Source organism: Parasteatoda tepidariorum, chromosome 6 (genome assembly GCF_043381705.1).
Source record: "Parasteatoda tepidariorum isolate YZ-2023 chromosome 6, CAS_Ptep_4.0, whole genome shotgun sequence".
Lineage (NCBI taxonomy): Eukaryota > Metazoa > Arthropoda > Arachnida > Araneae > Theridiidae > Parasteatoda > Parasteatoda tepidariorum.
This window is the reverse complement of record NC_092209.1, coordinates 9,120,489-9,134,145: the sequence shown is the minus strand read 5'-3', so window position 1 is coordinate 9,134,145 and position 13,657 is coordinate 9,120,489. Positions and strand designations below refer to the sequence as shown.

At 29.2% G+C, this 13,657-nt stretch overlaps 1 protein-coding gene across 2 annotated transcripts in view; it reads right to left on the bottom strand.

The window, feature by feature from the left end:
• The window catches only part of LOC107442394 (ubiquitin specific protease 14), a 26,789-nt gene extending 13,914 nt beyond the window's left edge, over positions 1 to 12,875 (bottom strand). For both annotated transcript variants that reach the window (XM_071181972.1, XM_016055952.3), the window contains exons 1-7: positions 12,677 to 12,875; positions 10,657 to 10,802; positions 9,061 to 9,093; positions 8,137 to 8,241; positions 5,055 to 5,158; positions 3,918 to 3,976; positions 1,627 to 1,757 (exon numbers count right to left, since the gene is read on the bottom strand). In XM_071181972.1, the coding sequence (XP_071038073.1) occupies positions 1,627 to 1,757; positions 3,918 to 3,976; positions 5,055 to 5,158; positions 8,137 to 8,241; positions 9,061 to 9,093; positions 10,657 to 10,802; positions 12,677 to 12,692 (594 nt within the window). In that variant the 5' untranslated portion in view covers positions 12,693 to 12,875. The remainder of the gene's footprint in view (positions 1 to 1,626; positions 1,758 to 3,917; positions 3,977 to 5,054; positions 5,159 to 8,136; positions 8,242 to 9,060; positions 9,094 to 10,656; positions 10,803 to 12,676) is intronic.
• Positions 12,876 to 13,657: the final 782 nt, after the last annotated feature.

The following is a 13,657-nucleotide window of genomic DNA, read 5'->3' as shown; positions in this document are numbered from 1 at the left end:
AAATATTCTCCATGATGATCAATACATTTTTGCATGCGTTTGAACCAATTTTCAAAGCACTTTTTCCAGTCCGATTGAGGTAACTCCAAAACATGCGTTTTGAATGCATCAACCGCTTCTTCGGGGGTCGAAAATCGTTGTCCACGTAATTTATTTTTGATGTGTGGGAATAAGAAGAAGTCATTGGGTGCCAAATCAGGGCTGTACGGCGGATGACCCATCAGTTCGATCTTTCGCTCCGTCAGAAATGCCTTTGTTTGAGTCGATGTGTGAGAGCTCGCATTGTCATGATGAAGAATGATTCGCCTGTTCTTCTGCTTTTTTTTAATTTCTCCGATGACTTCTGGCAAACAAATGGTCGTGTACCATTCAGAATTGACCGTCCTGCGTTGGTCTAACGCCACTGTTGCACACGGCACACTGTTATACACGGCCTTTGATGTACCTTGAACGTATTTTTCCAACATTTCCTTGCACCAATCGACACGAGAGCCTTTTTTTGAGCGTTTGTCAGATTATGCGGGATCCAATGCGAAAAAAAAAATTTTACGCTCAAATGTTCATGCAATATTTTATTGATGCTAGTCATACTAATGTCCAAAGACGCCTCTATCTCACGGTATGTCACATGACGATCTTGCTTTATCGGTTCATGCACAGCATCGATCTTCTCTGGCACAACAACGGATTTTGGACAAAATTGCACGGGATTCGTCCTGGATCGAACACGATTAAATCTGTTATACCAATTTTTTACAGTGCTGTAGGATGGCGCTTTATCGCTGAATAAAGAATTAAGTTCATCGAAGCACTAGTCTTGACAATCCACGTCAAAAGTTATGAAAAATAATGGCACGAAAATGTTCACGATTCAATTCCATTTTTTGAAAGAGACGAACTTTTCAATTTACTGTCAACAACACAAATGAAGCTATAATGGTAAATCGTCAGCTGAATTTATGTTTAAAAATATCAAACTTTCAAATAAAACCGTTTGCGGTCGCCTAGCAACACTTACTGTTGCCAAGAAATATAAATAGCAACCCTCGTATAATGTTAACAGTACCCGTTAACATCATTTTTAAAGCTATTAGATTCCCCACATCTATCGTTCGGAAATACTACTGAAATTTTTTTTTCAAAATTTCCATTTTTTGTTCTGCGAAGAAAAACAGTAACTTTTAATGCTAATAATGAAGAAGAAAATGAGGATTTATTCTTGTTTGGGGAAAAAAAACTCAAACAACAGGTTTGATGCCTATGTATTAATTGATAAAAGTGTTGAAACCTGTGTTTTTGTCAGTGTTATTGAAAGTAATGGTGAGAGGTATATTACAAATGCTGAAAATTCATTATTTGCACTGAGAAATAATGAACTTTCATTTCCCTTCTATGAAGTAAGTATTTAAGCATTAGGTAAGTAATTTTTTAGATATTTTTTTTCTACAACTATAGTAAATGTATTAATTTTCAAATCCCTTTCTTATTTATTACTTTTAAAGTCATCATTTGGCATTTTATGTTGATTCTCATTAGTTGTTTTCCCACATCTATCATTCACAACAATTGGTTCCTCGAATAACAATCAATCAAAGTTCTGCTGCAAATGCTAGACAAAACACTAACCTGTTGCATGTATGTACCATGATCATTCTTTTCTGCAAAACGAGGAAATGCCATGTGCAATACTTGTAGTAGAATTAAAGGTTGATACTCTGCCCCACAGGCATCCATAGCATCATATAAATCTCTCAATGCTGTAATATATAAACAGTCATTAGATTTGCTCCAGTTATTAAAAACAATCTGAACATAATATTTCAGACATATGCTTTCCAAATCATAGATTGAACATCATTAATTGATATTAAACTACAATAAAAGTTACTATTTAAAGCAATTAATATATTAAATAGAATATAAATATTTTTAGTAACATATTAATTAATTTCACTATAAATAATGTCATATAATTTTTGGTAATTGTTACAAATGTCTTATTGAACTTTCAATATGAATAATTCCTCATTCCAAAACAATTTTTTACGCGATGTAAGGAAGAGAAATACCCTTAAACAATATGAACTCTTTGTCAAAAAAAAAAAGGAAAATATGTACTTTTCACCAAATGTAATAGGTTTTTTAAGTGGTTACATCAGCACAGAAAAGGAGATCTGTAGTTAATAAATATTAGTTTAAGTACTCAATAATTATTATTTAAAAGTTGCTAACCAATTAAACTAACAGAAAATTGAACTTTTACTGATTTTATGAAATTCAAGTTATCAGGAAATGGCGGCATGTTTTACTTATGTCATATTATGTTGTACTTGAAAAAGCAAAACATGTCCTGAATGGAAACTTTGCTCTAAGAAAGTTGCCTAAAAACATAGATAGAACTTGAAATTTGAATAATGCACATAAGAATTTTGGGAGCTGTATCCATTACCTAAAATCATAACCATAATTAAGAAATTTACATATTGGGCAATAAGTAAAAGATTAATTTTTTTCTTATTAAAATAGCCATATTACCATAGAAAAAAATAAACAAAATTATTTGCTTTTAGTAGCCAAAAGCATGAAAATAGCTGCCTAAATAAAAACAAAAAATTTTCAATATAACTATCATTTTGTTAAATTATTTAATGGTCATATACCACGATAGATTTAGTCAAGTTGGTTGCAAATATGATGATTTTTATACATATAAACATTAGTGTTCTAGCATTAAATTTTTATATCACAAAAATTTTATTTGCAGAAAATTAAATACTTTTAATCACTAGAATTTCAAATACACACACACACATATATGTATATAAACAAAAATTCATTGTTTTCAGAAGCTCACGCAGGCCACAGGTTGTCAACCCAATTCATGCTACAAAACATAGCTAGGAGCACAGAAAAGTCACCAAATAGTTATATTTTCCTAAAAATAGTTGCTTTTTTAGCCTTTTCAGGGAAAAAAAAGTTCCCATATTCGCCCTAGGTAGAAGATAGTTGCAAATAGTCGCCTGCGGCAACCCTGTATTTATTCAATTATTTTGTACTAAACATTTTAGTATTGAGATTACAATAATCAAGTAATTCACAGAAACTAAAAAATAATTAAGTAAAACAAATATTTATTAAAAAATAATAAAGCCTGACTAAATTATTATTTTCTCTTTTTATTTAATACAAAAGCTTAGACTTCGAAGAGTAAGAAAAAACTTATTTTAATAAAGTACTAAAAGTAAAAGATCAGTGTTTTCACTACAGCGCGAGAACGCGAGAATCTCGCATGTTTTTTTCTTTTCTTGCATTAAAAAATGATTACCGCGAGAAATTTGCGCACTCTATAAATCAATTTCAAAATTCGCGAAATTCTCGCATTTTGCAAAAAGCTTCGAATTACGTCATTTAGAATAAAATCAATTTCACTTTTCTTCCTGGATCTTCATTATTTTCAACACTTGCCCTGTTATCTAGCTTCCCTATTTACCAGTAGGTATTGTTCAGAACCTTTTCAAACAAAAGAACACAACCCCTCCGAACCACGGAACCCCTTTCAGAACACATTTCTCTGCAACCACATGTTTACTGTAGGTATGGTTTTTCATATAAGACGTTCAAATTTTTTTATGCACTAATGTAAGATGGACAAATGCCTAGTAAAGGCAAAATCTTCTATGATGATGCAGCAAAAATATTCAATGCTTTAAAAAATAGAAGACGTTAAAAATTTATTATAATAAAAGAAATGATTTTTTTTCCAAATCTATTTGTATTTTTTCAGTTTTTAGAAATCTCACTTAACTTTCTGAAATCTCACCCTGTTTTTGAGAAAGGGTGAGAAATTGTCACCCATTTTTTTTCTATGATGAAAACACTGAAGATGATTTCTCACAATAATTAAGAATTTTACTTACCAGCAGTAATTGATTGAGCAGGAACAATTGTGTTACCAGATGCCAATCCTCCAGTAAATCTGAAAGGGAGACAATGATTACATTTCTAGTTATTTTAATTTTAAAAGGCACATATCTATGATTCATTTTTCGAAGTAGCAATTTCTTATCTTCTAATAGATATATAATTATAAAGCATTCTTACATTTAAACAGGTGCATAAATACTAAACTATACATTAAAGATTACAGTTGCTTCTTGTTAGTGATCATTATTTTTATTGATTTAATTCCCTGGATAAGATGGGTTAATAAATTTATGGTTAAAATATAAAATACTTTAAAAATGCTTCTACGCCTATCTTTACTAACTCTGCTAAGTATCAAACATTTTAAATCTAATTAAATAATAATAATAAAAACATCAAATGTAGCAACAATCTGAGAGTCAATTGTTTACTTTGTCTCTTATATATTTTAAATCAGTTATTCATATACAATTTCAGTTTTTCATAAGTTAGATATAAAAATCAATTTTAACTGAAATATACAAGATTCAAATTAAGGTGCACTTCCATAATTTCTGTCATTAATATACATTTTCAAAATTCTTGTGAAAACTGAAGTAAAAGAGGATATACACATTAAAAACAGCAAATAAACATCGAATCAAGGGAGGAAATTAAAAGCGTTCTAAATCCTTTAAATCACGCATAAGCAGAGGTGCCACTTTAAAAAGATTTAAAGACTTAACTTATTTCTTGATCAATTAATATGGTCTAGCATTGTTTTTCAGAATTTATATCCCATTGACTTCGAAATTTAACCTTCTACGATAATGGGCTACATATTAATTCGATCGTTTGGTTATTTTTTTCTAAAACAGAAAATTAATAGATAAATAAAATAAAAATATTTTCTTTTATTTATTTTCTACAGCAAACAAAAATTGCAGTTAATCTTCTGTATCTTTTTACACTTTTCACTGAATAGAAAACCAATAATTGTTTTCTAAAACAATTTATATCTTATAATTTTTTCCTAAAACTAATCATATTATACCTTATCTATTAAAAAAAATTATAGTTATTCATACTTTAGAATAAAGTAGAATAAATCTAAAATGCAGTTAAAATCAGTATAGTTATTGAAAAATTACTTTTTGAGGGCTTCTCTCAACTCAGGCACAGTTTTAAGACACTGAATAGTTGCATTCATATAGCAAGTGTTGCCTAGATTTGTCAATCCAGGAGGCAGTTCCAACTACAAATGGAAAAAAATAGAATTTAATGAAAATATCCAATTAAATAACCTGAAATACACATTAATCATAGATGACACTAAATGGAGTTTGAAGAACACAAGAGCGCTTTAAAATCTAAGGATCCTAATAGAAATCCTGGAAAATCTGGAGATTAACACTAAGTAAGTAGTAATAAAAATATTTTTATATTGTTTTTGCAATTTATTCATAAGTAAATGACATCTTTCCTCTTGCCTCGCTTTTTATGTTCCTTTTGTGTTTTATTTATTTATTTTTTTAATCTTTTTGATATTTTTTCTTGATAAAATTTTATTTACATATCAGTCTCTCTATGATGCTCCACACACTATAATATTCAAATATTTTGCTTAGTTTTATTAATGCAATATAAGAAAGCAGTATTTTCATAGATTTAATCATGTGAGCTGATGATGAGATATCTTTCCGTTGCTAAATTTTCTAATTTTAATAATTTTTCTTCCCTTTAAAAATCCAATTTTTCTGTTTCTTTCCTTGTTTTCTAAGTGCTTATATCAGTGGTGCAAGTGGCAAAACATGGCTCTGGAGCATCTTTGGAGAAACAAAAAAGCAATTTTGGAGTAGCGAAACAAAGATTTGGAGCATATTTAATAAAAAGAATTATAACAAGAATTTTTAATTTTGTTCATTAATAACATATCTTATTTTTTACATTTATTTGAAGGTAAACAAAATAAGTTTCTTTTCGGTATCTTCCAATGATGTTAAATATTGCTGTTATACATGTCTTTATTATTTAACCCATCTTTAATATTTTTTTTCAGCTGTAGCTAAGAGATCTTGAGAAGCCATCAATTCACTCTCTTTTTTTTTTTTTTTTTTTTTTTTTTTTTTTTTTTTTTTTTTTTTTTTTTTTTTTTTNCAGCAGCTTTTCTCCGTTTCAATGTTTTCACATTCCTTTCGCTTTCTTTTTTTCTCAACCTCTAATTGAGCAGAATAATTTTTAAATGCTGCACGAGCCACTTTAATCAGATCTTTGTTAACTTTAAAGTTATTTAAACCACTTATTCTGTTGACATGTGACACAACTTGTCTCAAACCAGGGTTGGCAGGTTTCTGACATGTGACAGTTTTTGACAGTTTAAACCATGGTTTAAACCGTCACGTCAAAAACCTCACTGTCAAAAATGTCGAAAATGTCAAAAACCTATATTCATATGTGAAATTNATATTTAAATCACTTATTTTGTTGACATGTGACACAACTTGTCTCAAACCATTAACACTATGCGAATTTTAACTTGCCCTATTATCAAGTAGCTTTTTGTTCACACTAAAACCTCTTTCAACATCAGCATTCCTATGTGGTATGCACAAAAGAACTTTAAAAAGCTTTGTTAAAAGAGGATATTTGACATTTCCCAAATTATCTTTCTTCACAAAATAGTTTTTCCAAAACACATCAATTGGTGCATATTCATTTGAATCAGAAGAATAATCTTCTGGTTCCCCGCGTAACCTCGTCCATTAATCTAGAAAAAAAGATGCCGCTTCAGGTATTATAATGCCCTTTTTTATTCCTAGGAAGAACTCTGTATATATTATTTGAAANTCTAAAATCAATGTATTTTCCATGTTTATGTCGAAATTTTTTTCTTCAAAACCATCATTTCTCAAATTTCTAATAATAGAGCACAAATGTCAAAACTTTTTTTATCAGTAGAATTCGAAGACAGAGATGAATTTCGTGAATCCACAGGAAGTAGGGATGAACAGGTTGGGGGTTTTTCTTGGAATTTCAATCACTATCCCTGCACTTCCTTAACTGGAAAGGAATACAATGATTCTGGCAGTAAGTGAGGGGTTAATAAGTAGTGACCATCAGGGGTTAACTTTTCAACATAGATAAAAAAGCTAAGAATAGAAATTCATTTTGACCTCAAAATTGCAACCAATTGATCAATGGATAATTAAGAGTTTTAAAGTGAACTATAAAAAACAGTTGGTATCAAACTTGTAGATGTCATAGATGAAAAAAGTTAGACGCTATCAGAATTACAGTTTTGCCTGGAGAAATGTTTCTCTAAAAACTATCCAAAATGGCTTTAAAAGCTGGTTTTAAGAATAGCTGTGAAAATGATGAATAAGAGATTGAAGACATCAGCAAAGAAGAAGAAAATATTAACACTGAAAATGCATTGCCAGATTTGCCAAAAAATGCATAGCCAGATTTGCCAGAATGGAATGCAGTAAAATCTGGATTTAATGTTGACCTTAATTTTGAAAATTTTTACAAGTGAACAACTGCCTGGCAACATGCGGAACATTGACAAATGTGGAAATCATAGGTAATGTCAAAGGAATATCAGATGAAGAGGAAGAAGCTGAAGATCATATTGATGAATCCAAAGTGAATGCAAAAGTAAAAAAAGCTGTAGAATTCTTATAAATTACTCTGGAATCCCAGGAAAATGTTGGCTATGAGAAAATTGCGATCTTTCTAACCTCAAAAGAATAATCGAAATAAATAAAATTCTACGTCAAAAATCTTGTAAAAATTATTTTCAGAGTTAAATGTTAAAAAACTGTTATGTAAATAGATGTATTTGGTATAATTAATTTAAAGAAATGTCTATATTTTTCTACTTGAAACAATTAAAGCACTTTTAAGAGAATTTCTTAATTAAATTTGATTTTTTTAGAGTACCTGTATAATTTGAAACCTCTTTATCTCGAACTTTTTGCCTTTCTCGTGAGATTTGAGATAAACAGGTTCGACTGTATAAATATATATATATTCATGCATACATGAATGTATATATATATATGCATATGCCTCTCAAAAAGAAAAACTGGAACCCTTTGTGAAAAGTTGAAAATTTAGAAATGTAAAATCACATTTTAGGAGTATAACCCATATGCATTTCCAAAATAACACATTCCATTGAAATGACAGAGTAGAACAATGTGAAAAGAATGTAATTTGTAAGAAACATACCGCAGTAGCTAATTCATTATCAGACATATCCTCCATAAAAAGAACTTTTTCAACAGGTTCCTTAGGAAGTTCTTCTTTAGTACCCATCATAAGGACAGTAGCACCCTATAATATATTTCATTAATAAGCTTTTTAAGAATCAATTATTAAAAAATAAAAGAAATTAAATTCTAAAATTAATGACCAAATAATACTATCTCATAAATTTATGAGTGTTAATGTTTATGAGTGTAATGTAAGAAAGATTACTTTAAGTGCCACCATACAATTCTGGTGTCTACATCTCTTGTGGTAGCAAGACAGTAAGAGATGTACACTAATATTATACAGTACACTAATATTGATACAATAAATACAAACTTTAGCATATTTACTAGGGTCATTTTGTCAATAAACAGCTCACTTTGGAACAAAACATGATTTAGAGCAGCAGCATATTTTTTAAAGAATATTCGGCAAATATATAGAAAATTACATTACATATTTTCAGAAAAACAAACTTTAATATCATCAAATTCAATAACAGAATAGAAAGAGTACATTGGCTTGAGTCAAAATGAAAAGTACGCTACATTTAATTGCTCTGAAGATCATATAAAAATTCACATATTTTCAAAAGGTAGCTACTTAACAGGAATATTAATCAAATCATTTGGAAAAGCAACCAAAAGAGTTTGAGGATTTATAAACAAATAAATAATTAAAAAATTCAAAAAATTAATAATTTTTCAACTATTGGAGTATCATTAAGAATTTAAAAATTACAAAACTTACGCAAGTGATTAAACCAGAAACGCTATAAAACCTAAATAGTTTTGAAATCACTGAAATTTTAGTAAGAATACTTACGAATACTTTAAAATCACTGGAAGATTTAAGAATACTTTGAAATCACTGAAATTTTAGTAAGAATTGTATACTTACATCTCTTAATTTTATTGTTCCCCAAACTTCATCCTGCATTAAAAGAAAATTTATCTTAGTAAATGTAAATGAAGTTAAGAATGAATTACACAAATATTGAAAAAAATTTAAAAAAGCAAATAGATAATATATAAATAACTTTTACAATATTTTATTAGAATAAAATTAACACAAAATACTAAAAAAATCTTAAATTTACTTTGTAATATTTTAAAACTATAAATTAACACACTTAATTTTAATAAATGTATTAGGAAAAATAAAAAATTTTGTTTCATAAAAAAATAAGGAAGGTTATCAAAAATGTTGACATATTACATATGATTTTTCCCATTCAAAGCTTGTTTAAAAACAAGCTTTAAATGATGATGTACTACTAAAGTGGCAATACATATTTCGATTGATAAATGACTGACAAAACATTTCTGGCACACTTTTTACTCTTTCTTTCAACTTTAAACACTATTAATTCAGAGTTTGATATTTTATCCTATATACACCTAACACAAAAATGTAAATTCTATATATTTTTTCAAAAAATTTAGAATCAAAAGAATTAATCCTTTAAAAATTTTTTAAAAAGCTGCAACTTAAAACATATGACTATCGAAAACCAATATTATAAATTAAAATTGTTGAACTTTATGGGTTATATTAATAAATTTAAAAACTAAAATTTTAAGTTAAAGACAGTAAACATAATAAAGAATATATATTTATGTGTTCTGGAGCATTTTACAATGGTTGTCACATTCAACAACTGAATATACTTTGGTACAATTGAATTATCCTCTTGACACTCGTGAAAATGCACAAATCCTTTGGCGCCATCATAACAAAAAGCATTTTCTAAAATAAATATTCTAAACACATTAAATTTATCAAATAATAATAATACTAAAATAATAAAGGCAAAAAAATGGAAGCGCAAAAATACATAATAAAATAGTGTAATAAAAAGAATCAAGACAAAGTAAAAACTCTATTTTTTACAATTACACATTAAATTATTCTTGATTATATATATTATAATTTATTTTGGCGGCCAAAAATCCTCAATAGCTTTTAAAGCGCAAACAAACAAATCATTATTTTTGAGCAGTTGCTGCCACATAATTCATTTAAATATGCTAAAGAAAACTTGTGTACAAGGATTACAAAGTAAATACGATAAAATTTGTGGTTATTGGTGCAGAAGCTACCTTTTGTCGAATTTTTTTGTACCTAATATAGAGTTTGGCGAAAATGGTCCATGGGAAAATGCCAAAGTACGAATATGTTATTCGGGATTATCCCAAAGTACCTATATTTTTTACACTACAAAAATCCAATTAAAAAATTTTCTAATATTTTTCAGTGCATTTTATATACTTTAGCTGCATCACTCTTTAAAATATTTCTTACTTCACAGTTTGTTTTTTTAATGTATGATAAAGAGCCACAATAATTAAATACAATGGAACAAATTTTTTTCTTCTTTTGGAATTAATATGGTAAGATAAGATAATCTGCCAATTTCACAAGACATCATCTGAAAAGACACATTAAATATCAAATTTAAAAAAGGAATTTTTAATAAGCCAACTATAACACAACCTTCAATGTGGTTCCTTTTATCATAACTTTTTGGCGATCAGGTGGAACTCCTGTGATGGTGAATAACTGGGCTTTAAAAACAATGGGATCATCATCAGTGTTAACTTCCACATCATCATACAGCTCCTTACCCCATTTCACCTTAACTGAAATATATATTTAATAAATGTTAAAAATAATCTTAAAGTGCAGCAATAAATATAATGAATAAGCATTTATTTTTACAAAATCGAATAAAGAAATTAAATGAATACTTTTTTTAGTAAATTTTTAAGATATATTAATTTAGAAAAACACAGTTAATGAATATAACCAAGAAGTATGAAATATTAAAATACAATTATGTATTTTAAAAATGAGCATATTAACCAAATTAACTCAGGGTCGAACCAGGTTTTTCTGCCAAGATACTGTTTTTGGTATTTTGTGAAAATTATTAGTTAACCACTAATTGCTACAAAATATATAATTTTACAAAAAATACACATTTATGTAAAATATATAAACATTTAAATGTTAAAAAAACCTCTATTGCTGGTTGTTGGAAAACTGACAAGTGACTGATTTGTTCAAAGGGTTTTTGAATTATTTGTTTAATAATGCATTATTTTCATGATTATAAGAAATAAGTTTTGTGAATGGGCAGTTTTTGATGTCTGGGACTTTAAGAAAGAGCCATTTAAAATGTTTAGAATTTAAAGTGATTTTTTCTTTTTTTAAAAAACACACTTTTGAATTCCATCTAGGGTTTTTAAACAAAACATTTTTTTTTTTTTTGCAGTTTGAGCTCTGAGCTGTAAAAGTAATTTAAGAATTTACACTGTTCACTTACATCTAGGTGTAATGAATATACATATAAGGGGCCGTTCAAAAAGTACGTACATCCGGAAGGGGGGATGGGGATTTGCTATTATGTATGGTTTTGTACGATGGGGAGGGGGGGAGGTATTATACAAAGTACATACTTTATAAACATACACCAAATTTAAATTTGACTTTATCCTACACCCTCCTTAAGTAAATATTTAATTTTATTTAAAACATAATTATTTTAATTTTTATGAAAAAGGGGGGTAGACTAATAAAATGTACGTACTCTAAGGGGGGGAGTAAGACCTTATGTACGGTAATGTACGAAGGGGGGGAGGGGTTTAAAATTTCTCCATTTTTGTGTACGTACTTTTTGAACGGCCCCTAATATATAGTTATAACTTATCCAACAATGAGAGAAAAAAATTAGAATAAAACCATTGCTTTTCCAACTTTTTTTTCATGAAAGAATACATTACACAAGATTATAACAAATTATTGACAGTTACATTGCTTCTATGAAAGTTACTTATTTCAATTTATAAAAATTATTTATTCCTGGGTAATTTTGCAAAGAAATATGTCTATGTCATAATTAAGAAAATGAAGTTATAGTTGTAAATAATTTACTTCTCAAAGAAATGAAAAAGTTTTACTGCTAGTTTTTCGAATTTTTAAAGTTAGTAAAGATGGCCCTAGTAAGGAAAGCTAAAATTGCATGAATAATAAAGTAATATTTAGACAAATGGTTCATGAGATATTTCAAATTAGAAATTCATAAAAAAATATCCTGACAAAGAGATTATGCATCATTAAATGTTACAAATAATAGTTAATAAAAGCACAAATAAAAATATAATGCAATCCTTTGTTATGAATACCACATCGAAAATTCTAGTTACTATTATCTGAATTCTATATTTTAGAGTAAAAAGCAACAATTTACATACTAGTTGATGGGTTAAATATGAACGAATTATTACTTCAGTAGGTAAACAACAGAATCAGTTGATTAGCTTTAAAACTCAAAATAAATTCGGTATCGAGGTAAGATATTTCTTTTAAAACATACGGAATAGTGATAGGAAATATACTATTAACGAAAATTAATTAAAAAGTTTAAAATGTTAAGAAAAACTAATTACTTGGATAACAAATTAACATTTAATAGGAAATGACTTGCAATATTTAAAAAGGGCTAGTTCTTTACCTTTATAAGAAGGCATATTAATATGGTACTACGAATATGTATGTAATAGATAATACAAAACTTGTTTTAGTTAAGAAAGATGTCTTTATTAAACTGTTCGTTAAATAAATATTTTTTAATAATTACAACACATTCATAACTACTCCATCGTCGGCAATAGTAGTAGCAGTAGTAATCTTTTAATCTGGCGATCCGTTTTGGAGCATAGTGCTTCATAAATACGCTTGTAGCTTTCATGGATTAAGAGAGATAAAAATAGTCATTGTTGTTGCTGTTGTTAATTTGCGTCGCACTAGAGCTGCACAATGGGCTATTGGCGACGGTCAGGGAAACATCCCGGAGGATGATCCGAAGACATGCCATCACAATTTTGATCCTCTGCGGAGGGGATGGCACCCCTGCTTCGGTAGCCCGACGACCTGCGCGCAAAGTCGAGCACTTTACGGTAGCACAGTTTAACGAGGACCAATACCGCACACCCTCGGTCCCTACGCAGACTGATCCAAGTGGTCACCCACCCGCACACTGACCTTAGTCAGTGATGCCTGACTTCGGTGATCTGCTGGGAACCGTGTCTTAACGATCAGTCCACTGCGGGACAGATAAAAATAGAAAAACTGGAGATCGCCATTCGATCTCCAATTTCCAATTTTACCTCCGGAATTTGAGATCGATCCAATTTCATTTCTGGAATTGGAGATCGAAATTGGAGAACTCCTCTAGCCATTCGTCTGGACCCGTGGCGGTAACTATGGTAACAAGTTAGGGTGTGGGATTACTATTTAAGACATGTTTTTGTTCGGGTCGGCTAGAGAAAAGGGAATCTTTTTCTACGGTCTATTGTGATAGCCCTAGAATGAAGAGAAGCTACCGTGCCTAAAATTCGCTATTCTTATTTCCATGGCAGCCAGCAGATGGCCTTAGATTTTGTGGCCGGGGGGGGGTTCTCTCCGTAGACAAACTATAAGTAGGTATTTTATG